The sequence below is a fragment of the Centruroides vittatus genome, unplaced genomic scaffold (assembly GCF_030686945.1).
Source record: "Centruroides vittatus isolate TY-2023 unplaced genomic scaffold, ASM3068694v2 contig_436, whole genome shotgun sequence".
In the NCBI taxonomy this organism is placed as follows: Eukaryota; Metazoa; Arthropoda; class Arachnida; order Scorpiones; family Buthidae; genus Centruroides; species Centruroides vittatus.
The window spans coordinates 1,569,128-1,596,255 of NW_027122237.1; the positions used below are offsets into that span (position 1 = coordinate 1,569,128).

The window sequence follows — 27,128 nt, forward strand, 5'->3', positions numbered from 1 at the left end:
GTCATTACTCCGTTACAATTAAATGTGGAAAAAATGTATACCCACCATTTGATATTTATGGTGGTCTTCTGCAGGGTGATCCACTGTCGCCTCACTTATTCAATTTTATGATTTACGACATTAATGGGCAATTTAATAAAGAAGAGGATGGGATTTTGATAGAGAATCAGCTAATTCATTCAATTCAATATGCAGACGACATTGTGTTAATTTCGAACACTAAAATGGGTCTACAGAGAAAAATTAATTTAATGCAGAAATACTTCTTACAACTAGGTTTAAAAATTAATCCAAACAAAACGTATGTTCAGATATTCCGAAGGGGTGGAAGACTGTCTAGACAAGATTATAATTTTTACCTTTTAAATGAGAAACTAAAAGTAGTCGAGGAGATTTCGTACCTGGGAATTAGTTTATCTTCAACATTATCTTTTGAAGCTCATGCGCAATATATATGGAACAAAGCACACAAATTAATTAATAACCTTATTCACTTATTAATTAAAATAAGAATAAACTCTATACAGAAACAAATGCAGCTCTTTTCAACAATAGTCATAAACTCAATATGTTATGGCTTTCCAATATGGGGCATGGACTGGATATCCCGACTGGAAAAAATTCAATTATTATACATAAGGAAAATATATGGCTTAGACAGAGCTGTACCCGGATATGCGATCCGGCATGATACAAATCGATTACAACTAGAGTCTTATTTGGTAGTAAGAATTCTAAAATTCTATAAGAGATTGACAAATAGTCATAATATTTGGATAGATATTATATTAAAAAAACTTAAGAGTCTAACTGAGACAAAGGAAAATTACGTAAATAATTGGTATAATAAATTTTGTCGAATGTTGGCAAAATATGGAATATCACCTATACTATTTAATAATACGGAAGCAGATTGGAATTTTGGGTACTCCATTCTAATAGAAAACATGTTTAATAACTCAATCCAGCAAGAAATGGATAAACTACAGAACTCTAAATTTCATCCCTGGTATATTGATAATCTAATTTTCCCTCCTTCGTCTGTTTATTTGCATTTTCCCATTCCATTCGCGATGAAAAGATTTTACATGCAACTCCGACTGAATAGTTTTTATGTAATAGTTAATCAGAATTATCTGAATATTAAAAACAATTTGTGTAACTTATGTAAAGAACAAATCTCGATTTATCATATAATTTGTGTATGTAAGGAATGTACAGAGATCAGAAATCAATTTGGTATTACTGTCCTGTCTAACAGTAAATCAATCACGAAATTCTATAACAACTTATTTCAAATAAGTGCAACAGTGTTAATTAGGCTATATAACTTTTTCAATAAATATATTAAAATGTCTGAGAATGTAAGTAAAAACATAGAAAGCGAATCATAGAGTTAATTGATATAAATTGTAACTTAGAAATAATACAAAATTGTACAGCCATATTTATTATTGTTCCGCTTTTCTATGATTTCCCCCTTGTAACGGGAATTTCCCATAATACGCTAATAAAGATTAATAATAATAATAATAATATTTTGCATATGTTTATAATACACAGAAATTTTTTGTCAGTGTGCCAAGTGTTTTTTTTTTATGTCAAACTGAAAAAAGTAGCTAAATCTGGTAATGCTGACCCCACCACGAAATGAGCTCAACTTGAGTGATGGCCACTGTTACAGTACAACCTGCTTCATCAGTGAGTCATAGATGCACGATGATAACAGAAAGTAGCTTCAGAATTGGACAAAACCCCTACCGACCACCATGAAAGCTCAAATCATCCACTAGTTGGTGGTAATTTTAAACATTTACATCAGTGGTAGTGACTACCACTGATGTAAATGTTTAAAATTAACAAAATATTAGCTATGTACTGGTACATGTACTTATGTATGTATGAATGATTTTTGGCAGTTTGGGCAATCCATTAAAATGAAACTTTACTGTAGTTTATTATTATTACAAGGGTTGTTCAAAAAGTAGTACACCATAATTTAGATCTGAGAAATGAAGACTGACATGTGTAAGGACCCAGACAAGGTCCAAAATCAGAAAAATGCAGAATTTTGTTGTGAAAAAAAATAACGATAAATTATATGAGAGAGAGAAGAAGAAAAAAAACTCTTGATCAAAACAACATAACAAAAAATGTAAACAACGAGTCTCAGGACGACGTCAACGCGTGTTAAATGACCTGTTAATGTTCAATCCAAAGGTAGAACTCTGACAACACTGATAAAGAGGTATAAGTTTGACACCAAGAATTCAACTTAGGAAAACAATTTCAGAAAAGGGGAAAAATTGGAGAGATTGAAAAATATTGCATGATTGTTAGAATTCCAAAATGACATCAATTATAAACAACGGATTAAATTATGAGTGCAGGTGTTGAGGTTCTATCAACAATCTCGGAGCATAGTCGACAAAGGGTGTCAAATAGACACCTCGAATTGGACCTTTCCCACGACCCGACATGGTCTTGTTTTGCACTTGAAAACAAAGGGGAGACCAATCAGGAAACGAGGAAAGGGATGAAGGACCAGTCCGAAAGGTGGATAGTAAACGAGAAAAACGTATAAAAACTGGGACTTTGAGGTCGAAATAGCTTCGGAATTATGGACTGCCTCTTATGGATTAAGCCGACGGTGTGTGTAGTGTCGTCACCCGGAACATCTAAGTGTATCACTGCTCGTCCCCATTGTTCAACGGCCCTTCTCGTCCGCCCGGGACTGGATAGATCAACCTGCCGAACTCTCACGTTTCAGAAGATCGCCGAGATTTGGAACAGTACTCGATGTAAGCACGTATTCATCCAAATAAACAGTTTTCTGCATGTAAACACTTGTTATCATTTGCCTCCTTTGCAACCGCCCACATACACGGGTTCCCTTAGGCTCATCCTGACGTGGGATTAATTATAACCCCCTTGAAAGTCGGCAAATCTTACACATGGTTCTGCTTTTCAGAAGTTGTATATGGAAGCTTTTGCTAATGCTGTGGAAAATTTCAAGTTCCTCTGCCAGGCGGGACTGCTAAGCTTTGCTGAAAAATGGCAAATGTCAGTGCTGTATATTCCAAACAGTGTGCAGTGATAAAATTTCTCGTTGCCAAAAGGGAACTATTGGAAACATTCACAAATGATTGTGTGGTGTCTGTGTCGTCAACTGAAGTACTGTCAGTCATTGAGTGAAATGGCAAAGTCAATGACAATGGCACAAAGTATCATCTTGCCACAGCTGTCAGGCAGTCATGATGAAATGATTCAGGAGGAATGATGCATTTAAGTCCAACAGCTGGAAGAATGGTTGTGCATTAGTGCCAGGAGTGTTCATCAAATCATTCATGAACATGGGTATTTCAAAGTATGTTCATGATGGGTTTTGAAGCAACTCAAGATTGACCAAAAAGAAGCGAGGGAAAACCATTGCTTCTGAACTCTTGCAACACTACGAGTTTGATGGTGACAAGTTCTTTGCTTGCATCTGATGATGCAAGCCAAGGATTAAGTTCCAGTCAGATAAAGATGTCAGTGCTATCAGGAAGTGGTTGCATGCACAGAATCATGACTGGTACTGAGCCTGCATACATGCCCTCCTTCAATACTGGCATATGGCCAAACAAAGAGACTTTGTTGAAAAATAACATGAATAGCTGAAGGTAACAGTTAGATGTCCAAGTTTTGTGACTATGTTTAATACTAACAGCAAAATAAATTCTGGTGCATTACTTTTTGGACAAACCTTGTATTTATTACTGTTAATCATGTGTAAGGGGATTTATTTCACAGAAGTAATATAAAAATGATTTAATCAGAAAAATATTTAAAAAATAAATCAATATTTCTTTAAAGATCTAATAATTTGTTATAAATTCTTATATTTCTTAAATTTATTTATTAGATCTGCAGCTGTAAAGGAAACTAATTCAGGATCTGAACAATCTCCTTCCAATGTTGCTAACAAAGTAAGAATAAAATTTTTGAATTTGATATATAAATTTAATTAGAAATTAGAACACAATTTAAATAAAAATATTTATCTTTATTCCTTAATATACTGTTTAGTTTTAATTTATTATTTTAAGATTGTTGTTTAAAAAGTTTACAGTAAATCGGTTCAGATTTTTGGGCTGCAGTTTGAAAAAATTGCAGACCTGTAAAATTCTACTGTCATCCATCCAACTGTTTCTTTCTTTAATCTTGAGAACAGAGTTAGATATATGAAAGGCCTTAGGGGACAGGAGGCCCTGATTAAACTATATACAAACTTTTGATGCAAATGGGAAGTCGCATTATTTCAATTTAAAAATTTTTTCCCTGAAAGGTGTTGGATAGATGACCAGCACAACTCTATTGCTAAAGGAAAAGTATGATGCAGTCAACACATCCTAATAATCATATTGTTGTATCAGGGTTTTTACTATCATTGTAGTGGGTTATAAATTACAGTATTTGTATAGGACTTTGGCCGAGACCATGGAAATTCTATTGTTATACTGGGGTTTATTGTTGTAAAGGGTAACATTTTAAAGAGTATTATTGACTGTATTACATTTGATCAAATATTTTTTTTTATCAGCATATTAAGAGAGAAATTTTCACAATAATAATCTTTTTTATCACTTGATATAATTTTTATAAAATGAAATTAATAATATATATAGTATAACATAAGATATTTCTTGTTTTCTTTCAGTTAGATATTAATACATTAAATTTAAAATAATTATTCATAAAAAAATATAAAATTCTTTTACACAAGATGGTAACAAAAGTCTTTTCCCAGGCAGTTATTTCAGAAACAAATAATAACTTGTTGATTTTTGCTAATTAAGTATGTACTAAATGATGCTGTCACCATCTGCCCTCTTCTTAGATGTGGAACAAAACAAGATCCTTTCTATTGAAAATAGGACATTAATATCAATTAAGAAGTTGTAGAGAATGATAAATGTGTGATTTCAGCTTTTCTTCCATACCAAAATAGCAAATTGAACAGGCTATAAAAGAAACAATGCTTACATACATCTCTGCATAACTAGTGTACAATGCAGGAGGGACTGAATACAATGTTCACACAGTTATAGGTAAGTTCGAAAGATCCAGTTGAATAGTAAATACTGAAAATTAGAGGTGAATTTATAAGAGATTTGCTATGATTTCAGAATGATGGAGTATCACTTCAACATGGATATAGCTTGGGAGTGGTTAAATGTCACATTCAGATATCAATGGATTGGCCCCAAAATTCTTAGATGTTACCTCAATGGATTTTTTTCCTCTGTGGGGCTACTTGAAGTTCAAGGTTTATCATACATAGCCACTGAATGCAATTTAAAATATATATTCTGGTTTCTTATGTAGCCATAATATTATAGTTAGCTGTGCAAGTTGTCTTGTAGTTTTAAAGTTTCAAAGTTATAGGCATACATCATTGTAGAAAGTGATAGTTTTGAGTATGTAAAATTAAAGATTTGTATGAGATCTGTTCAAAAAAATATCAAACTTTTGTTATACAAACTTTAATACCATGATTATAGTATTATGCATGTTTGTCCCCTTTAAAGTACTCCCCTGTTTGCAATGTACTGTTTCCATTGTTTTTGCCACTGTTGGAATGTTCCCTGGAACTCTGTGAAATGGCACCTATCTGTCTGTGAATATTGTTTGATATCATCTACAATTTGAAAACATCATCTTTTCAGGGTGGTTTTCAACTTTGGAAACAGGAAAAAGTTTGCAGGATCCAAGTCTAGAGAGTAGGGGGTAGGGAAGGACTGCTAAAGTTGTTAGTGGCCAAAAATTGGTCAACAAGCAGAGATGTAACATGGTGCATTGTTGTGATGCAACATCCAGTTCTTGTTTTCCCACCATTCAGGCCTTTTTCAGTGCATATCTTTTCTCAAACACCATAAAACTTCTATATAGAATTCCTTATTAACAGTCTGACCTTATGGCATGAATTTGTGACGGACTATGCCTTGATGATAGAAAAAACAAAGAAAGTTGGTCGTCTTGAATCTTCCTCAATCGATGTTCTGCCTGATTTAAAACACTTAAACCACTTGTGACACTGTGAATGATTTATACAGTCTTCCTTGTAGGCCTGCTGAAGCAAAGCCAGTTTCAGTAAAAGTTTTGTCAGTCTTAAAGTAAAATTTTGCCCAAACATGTTTCTTAAAGTCTTTCAACTTCACATTGCAGAGTGGTGACTGCATGTGTTTACTTTGACAGCTCTAGATTGCCAACCAATCACAGTTCTATAATGTGCCGAGTGGTGTTGTGTTACTGACGTTTCTGGCTGTATGGCATCACTTGCCAGAGTTTGATCAGTGTGATGGTTCATGCACTATGACAAAAATCTGGTCTTTTTTTTTAACAATCTTCTAAACATCAGTTTTTTAATGTATTTTTTTAAATAGCTGAAACATTTGATTTTGTCCATGTTTGTGTGACTGGTGCATTCAATCTCTTGCATTGTACACTTGTGCAATATACTCATAGGTGCTCCAATGAAAGTAAAGCAGAAACTATATACTGTCAATTTTTACAACTCTGTAATTGACATTAATGCCTACTTTCAGTAGAGGCAGTAATAGCTTTCATCTTTCATAACCTAAGGAAAAGATGATGGATAGTAGCATTATTCTCTAGTGCATACTTAACTTTGTCAACATTTGCCAAAGTATACTATGATTTTTACTATTTGTTTTTAAAATAATCAGCTGGGAATAAAACTTGTTATTGCCATGTGTGTGTACACACATATACATTGGTGGTATTGTACATCTGTAAAAAGTGCATAAATTAACTAATAGCTAAATTATGACAAAATGAACTTGTATAATATTAGAACATGTGCATAATTTTCTTAGACTGCTGGAAGTGGTGGTACTAGTGGAGGGAAGTCTGAACAAGAATTGCAGGAGGAAGAAGAATTGCAATTAGCTTTAGCTTTATCTCAAAGTGAAGCTGAAAGTCAAAAAGAAGTGAGTAAAAATATTTAAGTTCTGCATCTAAATATGAGGGGAAAATGTCAAAAGTAAGGTTTCTTATTTATTTTGAATGTAAACAAACTAATTCCAAAACAAGGTTCAGTGTAAGACTTGCCTAGATAGACCAGATGACTTTGTAGCAGTAGTCCAAAGAAAAAAAGTCTGTCTTATTTGTAGAGATTTATATTGTGGAATCTCTTATGTCTTCATCAAATTGTAAGTACAAGCTTTCACAAAACTTGTTCTTCTTTTCTGATTTGTGGTTGAAAGAAGTACAGTGGTACCTCATTTTTCAAATTTAATTCATTCTGAGAGGCCATTTAAACTCTAAATCATTGGAAGTCCAAATCAATTTTTCTCATTAGAAATAATGAAAACTGAATTAATCCATTCCCAAACCCTAAATAATACCAATTTCAATGAACTTAAAACAGTAAATACACAAAGTTTAAGGTAAAAAAATAACACAACTAAATGCCCTAATAATAAATTAAACCATGAAAACAATAAATAAAATATGTAAATACTATATAATAAATGAAAATTGCGTTTATTGATCGCACCGTGTTGACTTCAGCTCTTAAACATGGATGCCTGATCTGTCACACATGTACTGGTTTCATGATTCAAGATAAATACTGTATTTTTGTGGAATGACCAGCATGCCAGTTAAGCTGCAATTAAAATATAAAATTAATCAGATCTAACACAACTAGTTGTTAATTAAACATTAAAGAAAACATTCTTTGGTGTACAATAACATAACTACATTGTAATTTGACTGACTTGTAAGCAAAAACTCTTCCTGATTTTAAGACAATAAAACAACTAAAAAACTTATTGAGAGTAGTAGTAGTTCATCAATGTGGGCTACACTGACCATCTACCCTGACTTTAAAAATGACACCTTCCTCTTAAATTTCACACAAAGCAGATGTTAATTGGTATAAGTTGAGATAATTTACAGCAAATTTCTTAAATTTAATATGTTTATTTTTCATTTTTGAATCAAATAACAATAAAATGCACATAAAAAAGACTTTTGGAATTCCACTAGTACTTTACATCATTAGAAAGAAGACAAAAACGAAAAAATAAACATATAATTGTGGTTTTTGATGTAATGCTGAGTTTTACAATTTTAGAATAAAAACTTGTTCATTTTTTTTTAATTTGCCTTATAGAGCAGTGTTCCGCAACCAGTGTGCCATCACAAGGTGAAAGGTGTAACGTGAACTTTTACATATTCTATTAATTTCAAGTTTTATTTATATATTATCACAGTTGCTGTGTTATTTCATTCTCAGCTGCAGCACTGATGAAATAAGATGATGATAATACTATAAACACATATGTCATTCCAGTACTTACATATTCTTTTGGAGTTATACATTGGACTCACACAGATCTTGAGCAACTCCAAAGGAAAACAAGAACAACACTTACTAAGCATAAACAACATCATCCTAAATCCGCCACAGAAAGACTAACCCTTCCACGTAAAGATGGCGGACGTGGCCTGATTGACATAGTTAACCTTCACTACAAACAAATACAGTCACTGCGAGAGTTTTTCTACAAAAAACAAGAAACATCACAATTACACAAAGCAGTAACTCTAGCAGACTCGAATAACACACCATTAAACTTACACTCACATCATATGGACACAACACAACATATAAAAAGCACAGACACCATTAAGCAATCGTGGGCTTGAAAGGCACTCCATGGCAGGCATCCTTATGATCTGGCCCAGGATTTTGTTGACAAAACTGCATCAAACAGCTGGTTAGCTCGGGGATGCCTCTTTGGGGAGACGGAAGGATTCATGATTGCCATACAGGATCAGGTCATAAATACTAAAAACTACAGAAAACACATACTCAAAGATACAACATTCACAAACAACATATGCAGAAAATGTCACATCATGCCAGAAACCATACAACATATCACTTCTGGTTGCAAGCTCTTGGCACAGACAGATTATTTACATAGACACAATCAAATAGCAAATACATCGAGTTTGCAAAGAAACACGAATTATTAGACATCCACGAACCATACTACAAATAGGCCTACAATCAACAGACAGTATTGGAAAAACAACACGCACAAAATGTACTACGACAGAGCCATAATCACAGATAAAACAATTTACCACAACAGACCAGACATAACACTCATTGACAAACACAATAAAATCACATACATTATAGACATATCCATTCCAAACACTCACAATATACAAAACGCATGCACTGAAAAAATTAGCAAGTACATAGAACTCGCCCAGGAAATACGGCATCATGGAGGATGGATAGGGTGCTTATTGTACCTGTTGTTCTCTTCTCTACAGGTGTCATACCACACATGCTACACAAAAGCTTGGGAACATTAAAATTGAATAGAAATGTACACATCACACTACAGAATACATCACACTATATTGAATACGTCATATTGTTAGGAAATTCCTAAATACAGACACACACACTGACACACTTATTTAATTTTGTCTTGTTTTGAAATTACTGTGCCTTGACTCTGGTCCGGCTTGCTACACAACCATCAGTGTCAACCCAGTATAACTCACAAAACCCAACATAATAATAATAATAATAATACGTTTATGGAATTATAAAATTCTGTTAATAGTATCATATCATACATTTTTGAGGGGAATAACATTTTGGTGTGCCATGTCGAGTCATAGGTGTACCATGAATAGAAAAAGGTTGCAGAACACTACTCTAGAGAAGGATGTATAATCTCACTCATGCTGGCATTCCCCAGGATAAATCTGCATGCTGGTTTTTACCATATGAAAATATCTGATTTCATGGTCTCCCTGGATAGACCAGCATGCTGGTCATTTCGCAAAAATACGGTAGCTTTATCATCTCACTTGGCAATATTACAACCTTTTACACACTTCTTGGATGCCATGGTTAATAAGTAAAGGTTATAATGGGTTGAACAGAGAGTTTCTGTATATTTTTAACAACAGTGGTCATTTAACATAGTTTTGTGATATAAATATAACATATTGTTGTTAATGAGATTGTAAACTTAAACTTTGTTTAGGAGCTAATAATAATAAGCTCCTAAACAAAGATTACAATTTTGATTATAATAATACATTGTTATTCTGAATCAGGTTTAAAGACAGTTCTGAGACTATTTGTTAAGACTAAATATAGTTATACTTGTTATAAAAATACAAATTTTCTTAGTTATTATTTTAGAAAATTGTTTTGGTTAATAATGAAATAATTCTCAGTTAACACTTTCCAATTGGGGTAAGTCCTTGTGAACTCCTGTGTAGACTGGGGTTTTTGGTTATTTTCAAAAAATCATAAAAGAACCAATATTTGTCACAACATTTTGGGATTTGTTTCCTTGTACTTTTATTAACCTGAAACAATTTAATTAAAAAGAAAAAAGTGTTTAAAAAATTTTAAAAAGTCTGATATAATACTATGGTCTTTTCATTGATAGGGATTAAATTTGATTCATTTTCTTTCATTTCAGCATCAGAACCATTTATTTCTGACCTGAGATTATCATTTATTAAATGTAAAGCATCAACCAATAGCATTGCATGAAGACATTTTACAAAACATCAAAATATTAAATAATGCATGCCATGCAATGGTGTAAATGATAATTTATTTTCATTAAACACACATCAACTATGGATGATTCCAAGCTGTCCAACATCATAGAATAACATGTAAATCTGAACAAGCGAGACTTGGCCTTTTTCTTTTAGAGGCAAACTGACTTTATGAGTAAGACTTCTTCATAAGTTCAACCAGAAAGTGTTAATGATCAAAACAAAAAACTATTATGTTCTTTAAATGATTCTTTATTTTAAAGATAGTGTTTGAACTATTTGTTCTAAATAAGTTAAGACTGGAATAAAGCATGTCAGAAAAATGCAAACTGATGAACCTTATAACTGAAAATAACTTATAAACAATTATCATATGCATGGCAATCTTTATACCAACAATGACAGATGTAAAAAATTTTTTTGTAAATTCTATATTTCATTTTGTTACAGATTTTGTTATTTCATATCCCATCACATATACTTGTGCATTATTTATGTATTTGAACGTTTTCAAAAAATTTTAAAATGTCTCTTGCCTCACATTCCATTTTGGAACACATTAACCTGAAGATGATCTCCTATGTACATTGAAAATGTTTGTATTTTATCTGCATTAAACTATACTGGATTTTCATTTATAAGATAAATTAGTTTGCATTTATTTAGAACAATTTGTGTATAAAATGAATAAATTTTGCCTTGCCATATTGGCTGGGAAAACTTTTGTTAGGTCTTCAGACATTCATAACTTACAATGTAAAATTTCTTTAATTTTATGTTGAGATGAATAAATGTATTGAAGATCATTTTTTCTAATGCTACCATGAAAACAAATATACAGTCAAACCTGTTTTTATGCGGGGGATAGGGACCGCATTAAAAAAAACGCATAAAAAAAATCTCACGAAACTTCACGAATGGCTGTAAATAATAGTTTTCGCAACACAATTAAAAACTATTTTTTTTATGCGGTCAACAGGGACCGCATAAAAGAAGTCTCACATAGAAAATAACTCAAAACCGTACGAAATAGAATTTATTGACAACAGATGTCAGCACTTGACTGCATCGTCTGGTCTATCGTCTGTTTTACATATTTTTGTCCAGTTGGTGTTTTGTTGACTTAAAAAATAAATTATTTCATTTTTCGCATATTCATGCAATAATATTACTATAATAAGTGCATTTATGCTATAATAAGTTTATTTAGCTATAATAAGTCAACGTGAGACATGACGAATCGCACGAGACTAGTCGCCAACTATACCGCACAAATTAAAAATTCGCATTAAAAAAATCGCACATAAAAAGAGCGCATAAAAACAGGTTTGACTGTATTTGCTCATTTTAATATGTTGCTCAATTTTTTTATAATTTTAATCTCTCTTACTTTTAGTAGTAAATATATGATTTACAATGTTTACTTTTATTTACTAAGTATTTAATTTATAATATATTTAAGTAGTTTATAGTTTTTATTATTATTTTCAGAGAACTACAGGAAAACTGCTTTCAAATCAGAAAGATTTTGGATTAAATGGAATATATGCAACTACAGTAAATATACATTTTATTTGTATTATTAAACTCTGAATTTTTTAAGTATTTTATTGAATTTAGGTTGTAACTAGAGAATTTGCAAATTCTCCAGATTCAGTGTTAATCATTTCCAAGTTTTAATAACTTATTATATAATGAAAAATTGTTTACCAGTTTCATGATTTTTGTTTACAAGTATTCCTATTTACATTTACAAATCAAACTGAAAATGTTATTTATTTATCTTAGAAATAATTGAATTAGTAGTTTGCCATAGGTGACAAGTTATAATGACAATTTTGAGATATTCACAATAAACAGTTTCTGCCAGAATGGAGACTGCTATTAATTAATCCTTTTGCCCATTAGTATTGTATTTGATGGGAATCTTCTGGCAGGAAATATGCCACCAATAACAGATACTTTTTACAGTATTCATTATATAAATGATGGATTTTTTTTGCAATTTAATTTTTGCAATGCATAAATTTGGTGCAGCAGATAGTTTATACACTATAAAGTGTTACTCATTCCAATTCTCTCTTATTAATTCCTGTGATCTCTCTCTCTGCCATAAGTTTATGCTATTGTTTTGACAATTTTTTCCTTCTTAAAAAATAATAATCCACAAAAGTATTAATACTCAATACTATGATTATTTTATTATCTTGCAACATAAAACAGTATGACACTTTTGCAAAAGTTTGGAAGTTTTCTCATTATAAAAAATAAAATGTGTCAGTCTATGAATGAATAAAAGAGAATGTCTTTTGATCATTGCTCTTGACACTAGTTCCAAATTGTTTGTCTTCCACAGTGAATGTCTTCTATGTTATGAACTTATTACATAAATCTAAGAATTCTTGCCTGATAGACAACATGACCTTTGTGATGTTGGAAATGTTTTTTGGTTAATCAGAAGGATATCATAGGCTTGGTCTTGTACACTCAACAAGAGGGTATTAATCAACATCCCATTGATGTGGAACAGTCTTTTTCTAATAGTGGCACTCTAATGGTATTTTTTTTTCTTGCAGCACCTCTATTTCTTTATATACTTTAATTGAACACACATTTATAATATGTATTAGTTTAAATTGTATATAATATTTTCAATAAAATGATTACAAAGATGTTAAATAATTTATAATTTTACTTACATGTGAATATGCAATAACTTTTAATAATACATGTAAAAAGTATTATGGGCTACTCATTGCTATATTTTGCAGTACCCTTGAAATATCATTGCAGCATCCTGTTGAAAATCAGTGAAGTAAAGCATAGGTGACAATGCTATCAGGCTTTTGGCACTTACACATAAAAGAAATGTCATTTGATTTTACATGGCAACCTCATGTTTCTGTGTAGATCAGGGGTGTCCAACCTTTTTGTTTCTCAGGGCCACATTGGAAGAAGTCATGGAGTTTTGGGCCACAAGTATATATAATATACTTGTAGCCCAATCCTTAAGTATACTTGTATATTTAAGGATTAACATGTCTAGATTATAGTGGTAAGTATTAAAACTTTATCACGAAAAAGGATATTTAAAAAAATTACTTCTACAAACACTTTCAATTTTTACTTAGAAATAGATAAATTCATTTATTATAAAGGAGACAGACAAAAATTTATTTGAAAAACACAAATATTTGTTGTATTTGGGTCTCTAATTAATAAAAAAATGACAAACCACCATATTTGACTAATATATTTATAAATAATACGTAGCCAAAAAGTAGCCAATGTGCCAAATGATATTTTTTACACCAAACTAAAAAAAGGGTAGCCAAATTTGGCACAAAGGAGCCAAATCTTGCAATGCTGGAAGAAATACTAAATAAAGCTGGTGTTGGGACTCAAAGGATTATACTCCCAAATGCAGGGAAAGGAGAGAGAGAGGACAAAAGATGAAGAAGTGAGGAAGGTTGGAAAATTAAGAGTCAATATTTGCATAACAAAAGATCTCTTTAATCTTTCTCACTACTTTTTATCTTTTGGGCTCTCCCTCCTTTCCCCGAATTTGGATCTGTAATCCTTTGAGTCTTAACTCCAGCTTTATTTAGTATTCCTTCCTCATTCACATATTTCCAAGTATTTGAAAATATTTCCTTTCCATTCAAAAATAAAGTATGTATAAAGGTTTACGGCATTTTGAAACTTGTTTGAGTTTATGCTGTTGAAATAAATAAATAAAAAATAAAAAAAATTGTCAATTTTGTTTACATCTTTATTGGGCTGCATGCGGGCTACAAATTGGACATCCCTGGTATAGACAAATGTTTAAAATAGATTGGCTACCATTCCTTGATGTCTAAGATGCTGTGTGTGTCCACTGTAGTCACACGAAATAATTTAGTATTTCGTGGATTGATAAGGGAAGCATACTTATTTGGGATGTAGTTGTGATCAGTATGTCTCATCCACTTTGCACAGTTGAAATCCTTGTTCCAAGAATGATACAAAATGCAGGCCTCTGAGTCTCTCACTTTTCTGAAGTATCCTCACTTTTCTCGCTTTTTTGGTCATTTCCACATGCCTAATTAAGATGTGGAACAAATTAAAAATAATTTTAAGGCCAAACAATCTGCCGAATTATTGGACTATCAGAATAGAATTTTCTGGAAGAAAATACTCGGCCATGAGCAAGACCCAAAATCGCAACTGCCACTCAGTGTTGTTAGGTTATAGGAAACAAAAATTTATTTTATGTATGTAAAAAAATCCTTTATTCACTTAAAAAATCCCTCATTACAAATTCAGAACCCAGTGTTGAGTAAAGTTATATACTTATGCCATATTTTCATTATTAGCCAAAATCTAATTCTTCAGAGTTGCATTTCCTTCTAAGGAGTTTAAAAATGAGTATTGTAAGCATCCCTGTGTTTTTGGCTGTTTTCTAAGAAAATCATTAAAATCCTTCTGTGGGGGAAAACACACATTGTGGGATTACTCTCTCAAGCTGACAACACTGCTGCCACTTTTAAATTCAAAACATATAGTTATTAAAATTAACACAAAATAGTAGCATAACCTCCTACCACTAGACAAATTATTTCGTTTCTGGCCATTTAATTATCCTTGTTACAGCCCAATAATTTGGCAGATTATTTGGTTTTAATTAACAATCGGGTTATGGAGTTGTCGTTTACAAAAATATTTTTTTACTTGATTTATCTTTAAATTTTCATAAACTTGAGTTAAATAGAATAAAGTTATTTTAATGATTTCATGACATATTGTTAACATTAAATCACATCTATATATTCCTAAGTGTGTGTTTAAATTGACTACAATATAATTATTCCATATAGTAAGTATTATTTTCATAAAATGTGTGATTACTTTACTTGTGAAATATCCATTTTTTAATTTTTTCTCTTATGCTGATTGTAATTGTGCATTAATTGAGAGACTAAGAAAGTAAATGAAAATGTAAATTCATATTTACATATAAAATTTACCAAATAAATTAAAAGATTCAAAGTGTTGTAAAAAGTACATGTGATTGTGAGAGAAATTTTCACACACTTTCCAAAAGGTTAACAATGTTGCAACGATGTTGGTTTTTATTCGTCTGCAGGAAAAAGTTTCTTGTTATTTATGAAATCATTAATAAAATATTATTTTACTTATTATTTGAAATATATTTATCTCAGATTTATTATTTTATTTTGAAATCAATATTTACACATCTCAAAGCATTAAAAAATGGGTTAATGTTACCTTAGGTAGCCAAGATGGCGGACCTTCTGGTAATCTCGATCCAGGGTACTTAGTGACGTTGGTAATGGAGGGAGCTGCAAACTATCACGATGTGTTATGCAAATTAATACTAACGACGCATTTCGTGTTGAGTTATCGTCAGAAAGTAGTAACAGTTTTGATAAGCATTGATTTGAGTGATTTTTGACTTTAGATGTGATTTTTTTTTTTTCTTTTCGAATTTTTGTGTTTAATATTAATTGGTTAATTATGAGTGCTTTCGACATTTCTTCCCAAGAATTTTGGGCAGCGTGCACCACCATAATTTCTATCAAGTGCTTGAATCGGAATTTTCTGAATTAGATATGTATCCCAGAATCGATAAAGGTTTTAAATTTGCGGTCAGTCTTGGATTACAGCATATTGAGGAAGTGTGTAAGATTTGTTCGAATTCGTGCAAAATATTTTATCGACATGACCGAGATTCGTGTGTGATGAGGTGCAAAAAATGTTGAAGAAATAGTTTGGCATTCGATGGAACCTTTAAAGGTAAATGTGGAAAAATATCATGGAGTAGAATATTATCTTTTATATGGCATTATATTGCATTGGAATGCTCTTCGACCACCTCAGGTGTTGCTGTAGGTATTTCTAATAAGACTGCTGTCGACTGGTCCAACCATATACGTTTTATTATGCTAGTAGCTTTGCACAAGTATGACATCGTTTAAAATCGGAGGTCTGAAGAAAACTGTCAAAATCAACGAGACTGTTATATGTAAACGAAAATACGAAAAAGGCCGCAAAGTAAAAAGTACGAAATGGGTCGTAGGGGGATTATGTCGAGAAGACGAGCTGTTTTATCTGTCAAATAAACGATCGTTCCGAAATCACGTTAAATTGGATTATATCGAAATTTGTTAATTCAGGAAGCTTGGTCCTAACTGACAAATGGAAAGGTTACAACAACATAGGTGATTTAGAAGGCGTCAAAATAGAGCACAGGACAGTTAATCACTTAGAGAATTTCGTTAACCCCAGAACAGGAGACCATACTCAAAATATAAAAAGGCTATGGGGATATTTAAAAAATAAAAAAAACCTACCAAAGCATCACACCAAGGATCTGTCTGACTCGTACATGTATTCCTTTATGTATAAAAAGTTTTGTGATTGGCCGTCCAAAAAATCCAGGGAAAAGTTCTACACATTTGTGAATCATTTAAGTAAGATATATCCCAGTTCTGGACGAATTCCTTTGTGGAAAGAATCTGAGACAGTCCCTGCAGCCCCAGTTTCTAATATTAAGAAAAAAGTAAAAAAGGCGGTAAAAGAAAAGGGGAAGAAAAGAGAGAGAGGCAATATTACTACTGATAAGATCGATAAAAGTAGGAATGAGGGCAGAAAAAAGAAGAGAAAGTCAAGTAGTCAAACAGAAGCAAATTTGGTCGAATCAAAGCATCGAAAAAAAAGAACAACAACATGCACAATCACGTAAGTAATAACATTATATTTATTATTTATTTTTATATATTTTTTAATATTTCGAAATAGTATTTATTTTAAAAAAATCCTTAAATTCTAAAATCGGGATTTAGTATTTAATAAATGGCAGAGCATATCATGTGCATATTTGCTCCATCATAAAACGCACCCTGGATTGAGATTACCAGAAGGTTTGCCATCTTGGCTACCTAAGGTAACATTAACCAAAAAATGAACAGTTTCTGATAATGATAAATATCCCAGTATAGCCAAATTAGTGAAATCAGCATTGAAAATCCTCATTCCCATAAAAGAGTGTCAATTTCACGCCAGGCACTTTCTCCTGATAGAGCATCGGTGTTGGAAAGAATGCTTAATTTACTTTTGGTTGTTAAGAAGAGACTAAACTTGTATGACCAAAGTAAGATGGCCAGACTTTAACATTGGTAAAGTGGGACAAAATTGATGGGGGGAGTGGTTGTCTTGTTGAAAAAAATTGTTGTAGAGCAACAAATTTTTTTATCAAAGAACACAAAAATTGTACTTTACCTCTGAATTTTTGCCTTGAGTGTCACTTTATTCTTGTAATTTTTTTTTATTATGTAATACTGTCATAACCAAAATGAACTCCAGCCCTACTATTAGCAATAGAATGATGCAAACTGATGTGCTTACTCTCGCTAGTCGCTAGGTTTCTAAGGCAGCGATAGACGAGCTCTGCGCCGTCTAACATGCAATGAACAAAATGTTTGCTGGTTTGGACAGCTTATGGTGACAGTCAACTCACTGTTGTCTCCAAGGCATTTTCTACACTACTTCAAAAATTTGCCTTCCACAAACTGTCCCTGATAGTATTTACAGCCGAGTATGATCTAACCTTTAGACTGTGGTGGCCAAGCCTAGTTTCTTTGGCTTCGGATGGCGGTGTAAGTTTCTACGTTAACTTTTATCCCATTCAGAGTCTAGAAGTTAATTGTATAGGTCGTTGAGTAGGTCGAAGGTTCGAAGTCTGATGCAGAGAAGCTGTATAAGTTTGTGCTCCTACAAAAACCTGATTTTTATGCGGAAATTTATTTTGCAGAGTGTGTATTTTAAAAATATTGAACATTGGAAGGTACCTAGAGCAAGGTGTAGTCAAGTAGGATAGTTTTCATTCCATCACTTTCGAATTTTGACGGAAAAGTCCTCATACTCGATTTTCCGGCCGTTGCGATTCCGATTATCCGGAATTTAGTACGGGATATCTTTCGTATTACTAATATAACACTAAGTTAAAAATTTGGTGGTTATAGGGCCATTATTTACGATTTTATTAGCTATTTTTTATCTATTTCCGGTTGTCCATGGAACGCGTTTTTCGGACTTCCTGTTGGTGGTAGACAGTTAATATTCGGTCATTTCTTTCTACACCCTCTAGTCATCATAACTGTACAATAACTTTTAAATCCGTCCATTAGTTTTTAAATTATGGCAATTCTACTACCACATTCGAAATTAAACATTGAACTTTTTCTTCGTTGCCTAGCTACGGTCATTGACCTTTAGGTCCGAAAATCAGTGATTGCCGTGTTTCGCGAATTCTATTTTACTTACATAGGGCAATATATATATTTTTGGATTCGGCTCATCAAGAGGAATCTAAATAAATGCATGGAAATAAATAGATCTCTAGTATAATATAAACATGGAAGATGATAATTCAATACTGAGTAAATCTGAGGTTGAGCCAGAAATTAGAGATAAGGGATTATCACAAATTCTACTTATTAAAAATGAAATGGAAAAGTATATAAAAGAATACTCAAACTCAAAACTAGGTACTTCGATTCATGCAAAATTCATACTAGACAGCGTTAAAAAGATAATAGACATCTATAAAGAAAACAGGCCTATCATAGACAATAAAGTGCACGAAATAAACAATAAATTAGACACAATTATGAAGGATCTTGACACCAGGAGAACTATCCAAACTCCAACATATGCAGAAACACTTAAAGGAGGGGAAAAATCTTCGAAGGATAATAAGGCAATGATTATCATTAACCATAAAAACGAAAACATCGAATCGGAGGAAATTAAACAAAAAATAAAAACATTTTTTGATCCAGTTAAATTAGGTATAGGAATCAAAAACATAAGAAAAATTCGTAATAAAGCTATTCTAGTGGAGGTGGAAAATGATAAACAACGAGAACGTTTATTGAACGAAATAAGTAACCATGTAGAACTAACAGCGAGAACACCCAAAAAAGTACAGCCAAAATTTTGTATTTATAACGTTCCTAACGAAATAGACACAGAAAACTTCATAGATCACCTGTTTTCACAAAACGAAAATATATTAAAGGCGGTAACAGACGATACCCAATATAATGAAGAAATTAAAATAAAATTTAAATGGGGCAAGAATCAAAACTCAAAAAACTGGGTAATTGAAGTATCACCAAGTCTACGAAAAGTACTATTAAAGCAAAACAAGATAAATATGGGGTGGATTCGATGTCAAATAAAAGAATACTATGGAATAATTCAATGCTATAAATGTTGCAGATACGGTCATACAGCAAATCAGTGTCATAGTGAACGTAACTACTGTACACACTGCGCAGGGGATCATAAATATCAAGAATGTATAAACAAGGAAAAAACCCCAACATGTACAAATTGCATCAAATTTAAACACATACACCACACACATAAGGCGATTAGCGACGAATGCCCAGAAAGGCAAAGAGTATTAAAATATATAAAAGAAAGAACCGACTATGGAAACTAACCATTGTCGACAGAATGGGAATATAACAGGAAATAAAGGCTTAAAAATACTGCAAATTAATTTAGGAAGAGGAATTCAAGCAGTGTCCCAACTAGTAGGGAACAAACTCCAACATTTTGACATATTATTGATCCAAGAACCTTACTGTAAAGATAAGAGACCGATGGGCTGGCCACTTCCAACAAAAATTCTCTATCACTGTATTGAACAAACCCCTTGGACTATCATTGCCATCAACAACAAGAACATACAATGTATGTTACTCACAGAATACAGTGACAATAACATGACAACAATAGCAATCAACCACAAGAGCAAAAACTGGATAATTTGCACATTTTATATTCCAATGGACTCAAATATAACAGAATACCTAGAAAAACTAGACAGGCTCTGCGATAAATACCAACAAAGTCATGCAATGATCCTTGGAGGGGATAGTAACGCCCACTCGTACGTTTGGTTTGATGATAATTCTGATATTAGAGGTGAAGAGGTAGAGGAATTTGTCAATAGACGAAACCTATTTATATTGAATGAACCAGGTATGGTTAGTACATTTGAAAGTACAAATGGCACATCAAACATAGATCTTTCCATAGTAAACAGCCTAGCCCTAAATGAAATCAGTAACTGGATAGTAAATGACGAAATAAGCTTATCTGAACATCGATATATAGAATATGACATCACCCACGACCTAAGCACAGTAACGACTAAGAAATATAATCTACGAAAAGCACAATGGGAAAATATTATACAGGATATAAAACCAACACTAACACATCTGGGAACAGCAACAAACAAAGTTACAGCTGAGCGCGATATAAAGAAACTTATAGATAACCTAAATAAAGCACTACGTGCACATATCCCGATATGCAATGAAATGAAAAATAACACCGCAAAATGGTGGACATCTGACCTGACAATTCTTAAAAGTAAAGTACGGGCTAAACGAAGAAAATACAACAAATGTAGAGACCCACTTCAAAGGACATACCTTAAGGAAAAGTTTTTAGTAGAACAACGGAACTACAAACAACAAATAAAAGAGTCTAAACAGAGGAGTTGGGATAAATTGTGTCAAAAAAGTGAAAGTGATCCATGGGGGTTAATATATAAAATCGCTGCGGGGAAATTAAGACAACATTTTCAATTAACAGAAATGAAGAGCAAAAATGGTGATCTTATAAGTGATCAGGACGAATGTATAAAATTACTAATCAATGAATTTGTCAAAGAAGACAATCCCATATTGGACACCATAGAACAAAAGAGAATAAGAGAACAACTTAACTATAAAACAAATGGACCAGATATACCAGAATTTACAAAAGAAGAAATCTCATGGACCATATCTAATTTTAAGAAAGGAAAGGCTCCCGGTCACGATTTAATAACAATAGAAATGGTGAATATCATAAATAATAAGATTCCATCGCTATTACACACTCTATATAATAAATGCCTACAATACGCAATATTTCCATCAGAATGGAAACAAGCAAAAATCATACCAATATATAAACAGAAAAACAAAGACAAACGGGATCCGAGAAGTTATCGACCAATTTCCCTTCTACCGGTAATGGGGAAAATTCTAGACAAAATGATAGTCTATCGTCTTACAGCATGGCTAGGTTCAATGAAATGGATAAATAAAAATCAATACGGGTTTCGAGAAGGCTGTTCAGCCGAAGACGCCATATCAAAAGTTATAGACGAAATTGAAACAGACAAACAAAAATACAAATGGGTCATAGCTTTAAGCTTAGATATAGAGGGCGCATTTGATAATGCATGGTGGCCTCTCCTCCATACAAAACTAGAAGAACTAAATTGCCCACGTAATCTCTACGCACTCATATGTGACTACTTAACAAACAGGAAGGCCTTCATAGAATACTCAAATATTATAATAGAAAAAGACATGACTATGGGATGCCCGCAGGGTTCGTGTTCGGGCCCGCTATTCTGGTCTATAATATTAAACGATCTCTTAAATGATAATTCTCTAAAAGATAACAAAATTACAGCCTTCGCAGACGATATAATGGTAGTTTGTTCGGCAGGTAGCAGATTAAGAGTAGAGGAGGAATGCAATAGGACCTTAGAAAAAATAGTTAATTGGGGGAAAAGGAACAAATTAAAATTCAACCCGGACAAAACAAACGCCATTGCCTTTACAAAATGTCAAATTGAACGTAGACAACCAACCATAAAAATGAATGGAAAGGTAATCAGATGCACAACTCAAATAAAATATCTTGGAATAACAATAGATAATAAACTCCTCTGGACACCACAGATAGAACAAATAAAGAATAAAGTAGGTAACTTATTCCAAGAGATTGCCAAGGTAGCGAAAAGAGAATGGGGCAGGAGTGGGAAAGCATTAATACAAATTTATAAAGGTGTCATCATACCAATTGTCACGTATGGTGCACAAGTATGGGGGAAAAGAGTAAATCTAATACACACAAAAAGAAAAATAATTAGTCTCCAAAGAAAAATTTTACTAAGAATTACAGGTGCATATAGCACTACATCTAACGACGCTTTATGTGTAATGGCCGGACTGCTACCGTTGGATCTGGAAGTGAATAAAAGAAGAGACACCAGAAATATAATTAAACAGAATATAAATTCCCATGATATCCTCAGAAACGGAGACATAATAGAACAGAAACTAAAAGTGCATCAACATCTGAAAAGATTCGAATGGAAACATATCAAAATCACACAATACAATGAATCACACCCTCACAGAGTATATACGGACGGTTCAAGAAGTTCAACGGGAGTGGGTGCCGCCTTCATCTATTTTACAAGAACACGTGAGCAATATCACAAAAAATTTAAACTAGATAACAGATGTAATAATTACCAAGCAGAGTTGGTTGCAATCCACCAGGCAATAAAGTGGATCAATACAAACAAGAAGAATCTACAAATACTAGTATGCACGGATAGTGAATCAATACTAAAGGCACTTAATGACCCAAACAATACGCATGAACTTATAAACAGTATTAGACAAAACATCATAATTGGAATAAATAAGATACAACTTAGTTGGGTTAAAGCCCATATGGGAAACATTGGCAACGAGAAGGCGGATAACTTGGCAAAGGAGGCCAGTGATTTAACACTAAAGGAAATATACAGTAAGCTGTCAGAGCAATATATAAAAAGAGAAATAAAAAATAAATATTTAATCATTTGGCAAAGAAGATGGGAAGAGTCAAGAACAGGCAGAGAACTATTTGAATATCTACCGGATATAAACCAAAGAGTTACGAATAGTTACTTTATTATACACCATAAAAATACAAGATTTCTGACAGGACACGGAGATTTTGCAGACTACCACAGAAGATTTAATCATGGGAGTGACGGTCTTTGCGAAAACTGCGGAACTGAGGAAACCCCAACACACATACTAATGGACTGTATCAGATATGAATTACCAAGACATAATTTAATGCTGATATGCAATAAAGAAGGATATCAATGGCCAGTACGAAAACGAATCTTGATCAATAATGAGCATATCTACCATCATTTTAATGAATTTATTAAAATAAGCTATAAAAATAGAATATAGAAAAGAATATAGAAAAAAAAAATATTCACATAAGTAAATAACAGTTAGCTAATTTATGCTGGGAAACCTCTATAATCGAAATTATCTCGATAAAAACTAGCTCTTCCTAAGGGATGAATACAGTCTGTGAATGTTTCTGTTGTAGCAGTTAGGGTAGTACAAATTGGTAACAGGTCTTTAGTGTTCACATTCAATGCTGAGTTTAGGACATTCCATTTCACTTCCATCCTCTTTATAAGTTAATTCTCAGTGCTTTCCTTGGGATTGCTGAACTCTATATATAAAATAGGTCCAAAAGTTCGGTGAAATACATAATATCTGCAATGGGACTTTCACCTCTCTACCGTAACACATAGGTGATTTCTACACTAATTCAAATTGCCTAGGATACTTTCCGCAAATGTACATAACTAAATCATTTGAACGACATAAATGCCAAATTGTTCACCTCTTCAACATCAATAGTATGAGACGGTGCTAATATATTTCATAGCAGACTTTAGACTATAGTGATATACTCTGCACTGCTCACTTAAGTAAATTAAATCATCAAAACCACCTGCACCACATAGGTGCCTTATCTAACATATTCCTATCAACTATTGGAATAGTTTGTGAAATAAACTTTCGTAGCCGACCATAGATTATAGTGATACACCCTCCACTGTATTATAAAGCAATTAATATTATTATTGTTTCTATAACCATAATAACCGATAACTAATATATAATGGAATACATGTAAGAACTCAACCAGTGCGTTCTGAGAAAACGCGCTGAAACAAGAAATGGTTTCGTATGAAACACTAACTGCAAACACATTTACAAGATTAACAACGAAAGGAAAATACCAATAAAACTCCATGATAGAATACAACGTCAGCAAAAAGATATAACGCAACAACTAGGAGGAATAATCACAGAATACTATGATAGCGCTCAACGATAAAGATGAGAAACCCCTATCCTCACGAAAGTAAGTATCGGGAACATGCGACCGAATATGTCAATGGGAACGACAGAATAGTACGATGAGAAAAGATAGAATACAACGAAATGGAGGACAGAAAAACAGCGATAAAACAACGGGGAGGAAGAAGAAATACACACCAATACCACAGAACAACACAATAAGACATAAGAATCCTCTTAATACCGAAGTGAGTATTGTGCACAAAGTGTTAGGGGAGTTCATAGGAGCTTAGACAAGGAAAAGACAAACTGTCACTACTCAAAAACTTAACGAACATTCTAACATGAGTGAACTTTCGAACTCATCAACATTATCCGGATACAAATAAATTATAAATTAGATAACAATGTCGGGATAATAATGTAGCGGCTACGTCCGCATGTATGTATTTAAACCCTTGCAAAGCAAGATGCGAAGCAAGGTCATGAATAAAATTGGAGTACCAACCTCCCGACGAACTGTCAGGAAGGATGGACTGCTCCATTTAAGTAGTAGTAGTATTTACAGCCGAAGCTGGAAACTGGTCTTCATAGTGGTGACCACATGACTTGATGTGCATGTAAACTTCATCATTTGCATGTTTCTGTCACCTTTACTGGTCTGAAATTTACATCTGGCTATGTGCATTCTTTCATGGTGTTGTGATTTCACTTTTGAGGTGTGTGCATGCCTCACACGCACGTGTGAAAGATGTGACTTTTTTTTAATATACCTACAGTGTAGTTCAACTACCGTATTTTACGGACTATAAGAAGCACTTTTTTCTTCGAAAAATTGCCTCCAAAATTCAGGTGCATCTTACAGGTATTTTTTAAAAAAATTGCTTAAAAATTCAGGTCCGTCTTATAGTTTGTAGTGTCTTATAGTCCGTAAAATATGGTAATTTTTAACAAATTTATCAGAACATATTTAAAATTTAAAGAGAGACTTTTTTCAGATCAATTAACAACTTTGTGAACATATCTAAAATTACTTTAATACAACTATGTGAATATCTTTTAAAAACATCTCCACATCCCTACAGTAGGTATGTGAAAGAATATTGTTTATCTATACTAGGCATTTTTAAAAAAACACATTCATCTAGATGTGTGAAAATTTTTATCTGAAAATTAATAAAAATTCCTAAATAAATAACACAAAGAAGTAAAATCAAACAAATATAAATCAAATCAGATATCAATATACAGATATTCCAAAATCCAAAACACTTTTGATCCCAAGCATTTCAAATAAAGGTTTCTCAATCTGTATTAATTTTATTGATTCAAATATATGTATCCATGTTGTGTATGTAAAAATATTAACTGAAAACAAGCTAATATACTAAATACAGATTATAATTGTATAACTAGGAAATTAGTAATGAGTCTCTTAAGGAGTCTTCAAATAATGCTGCAGAATCTGAATTGGCTCATTATTTAAACCGTTCTTTCTGGGAAAAGAAACAGCAAGAAGGTCTTCCTCATACTCGAACAAGTCCTGTACCTAGTGCTCCTTCAACAGTTGTAACAAGTCAAGCACCCAAGAAATTAACAGAGGTAAGAAAAAGGAAATAAAATTGAGAAGAATAATTTTTAAAATAGTATTTCAGTTGCGATTGGATAATTGTGATAACACACTGTATTGCATTATATTGTATCACATTTTTATGCTTTTCATTTTATTTTTTGGTTTTTGTAATGTACTAGGTAAAATGTAGTATACATCGTGTGCATTCCAAGGTTGTTACATGGGAGAAATTTTTGAATTGGAAAATTTAGGTGCTGTGGGAAAAGTGTGGGTATTGAGTAATTGGCAAGCATTTGCAGATCTTTTATAAAATAAAAGAAAAACTTCTTTTTTTAAATAATAATAATAATAGAGGAAACTATATAAAAGTTTTTAAAAAATTCATTCGATTAGGTACATGATGAAGTGAATGACTTACAAGGGTAGTATCCGACCTAACAAAGAAGACAGAAAAAATTTGGAAAAACATATCTTTATTTTTCAACATAGTCTCGTTTTAGCTCGATACACTTTTCCCAGCGATGTTGAATAGCTTCGATACCCTGTTTATAGTGAGAACTGTCGAGCTTCTCAAAATAGCCATCAACCGCAGACTCTACCTCTTTATTGTTGGCAAATCTTTTACCACCGAGGTACTTTTTCAAGTTTGGAAAGAGAAAATAATCCGAGGAGGCTAAATCTGGCAAATAGGGTGCGTGAGGGAGCAATTCGAATCTTAACTCATTGATTTTGGCCATCACAATAATGGATGTGTGAACCGGTGCGTTGTCTTGATGAAACAACACTTTCTTTTTTGCCAAATGTGGCCATTTTTTCTTGATTTCATCACTCAAGCGCAGCAATAAGTTTGCATAATACTCGCCATTGATTGTTTTTCCTTTTTGAAGATAATCAATGAAAAT

At 32.7% G+C, this 27,128-nt stretch overlaps 1 protein-coding gene across 3 annotated transcripts in view; it reads left to right on the plus strand.

The window, feature by feature from the left end:
* Window positions 1–27,128, plus strand: part of Hrs (Hepatocyte growth factor regulated tyrosine kinase substrate) — a 98,440-nt gene that overhangs the window by 59,467 nt on the left and 11,845 nt on the right. For 2 of the 3 annotated variants that reach the window (XM_067272319.1, XM_067272317.1), the window contains 4 exons: window positions 3,905–3,968; window positions 6,879–6,992; window positions 12,112–12,177; window positions 26,070–26,255. In XM_067272319.1, coding sequence (XP_067128420.1) covers window positions 3,905–3,968; window positions 6,879–6,992; window positions 12,112–12,177; window positions 26,070–26,255 — 430 coding nt within the window. The remainder of the gene's footprint in view (window positions 1–3,904; window positions 3,969–6,878; window positions 6,993–12,111; window positions 12,178–26,069; window positions 26,256–27,128) is intronic. The other variant, XM_067272318.1, reaches the window with a different exon arrangement.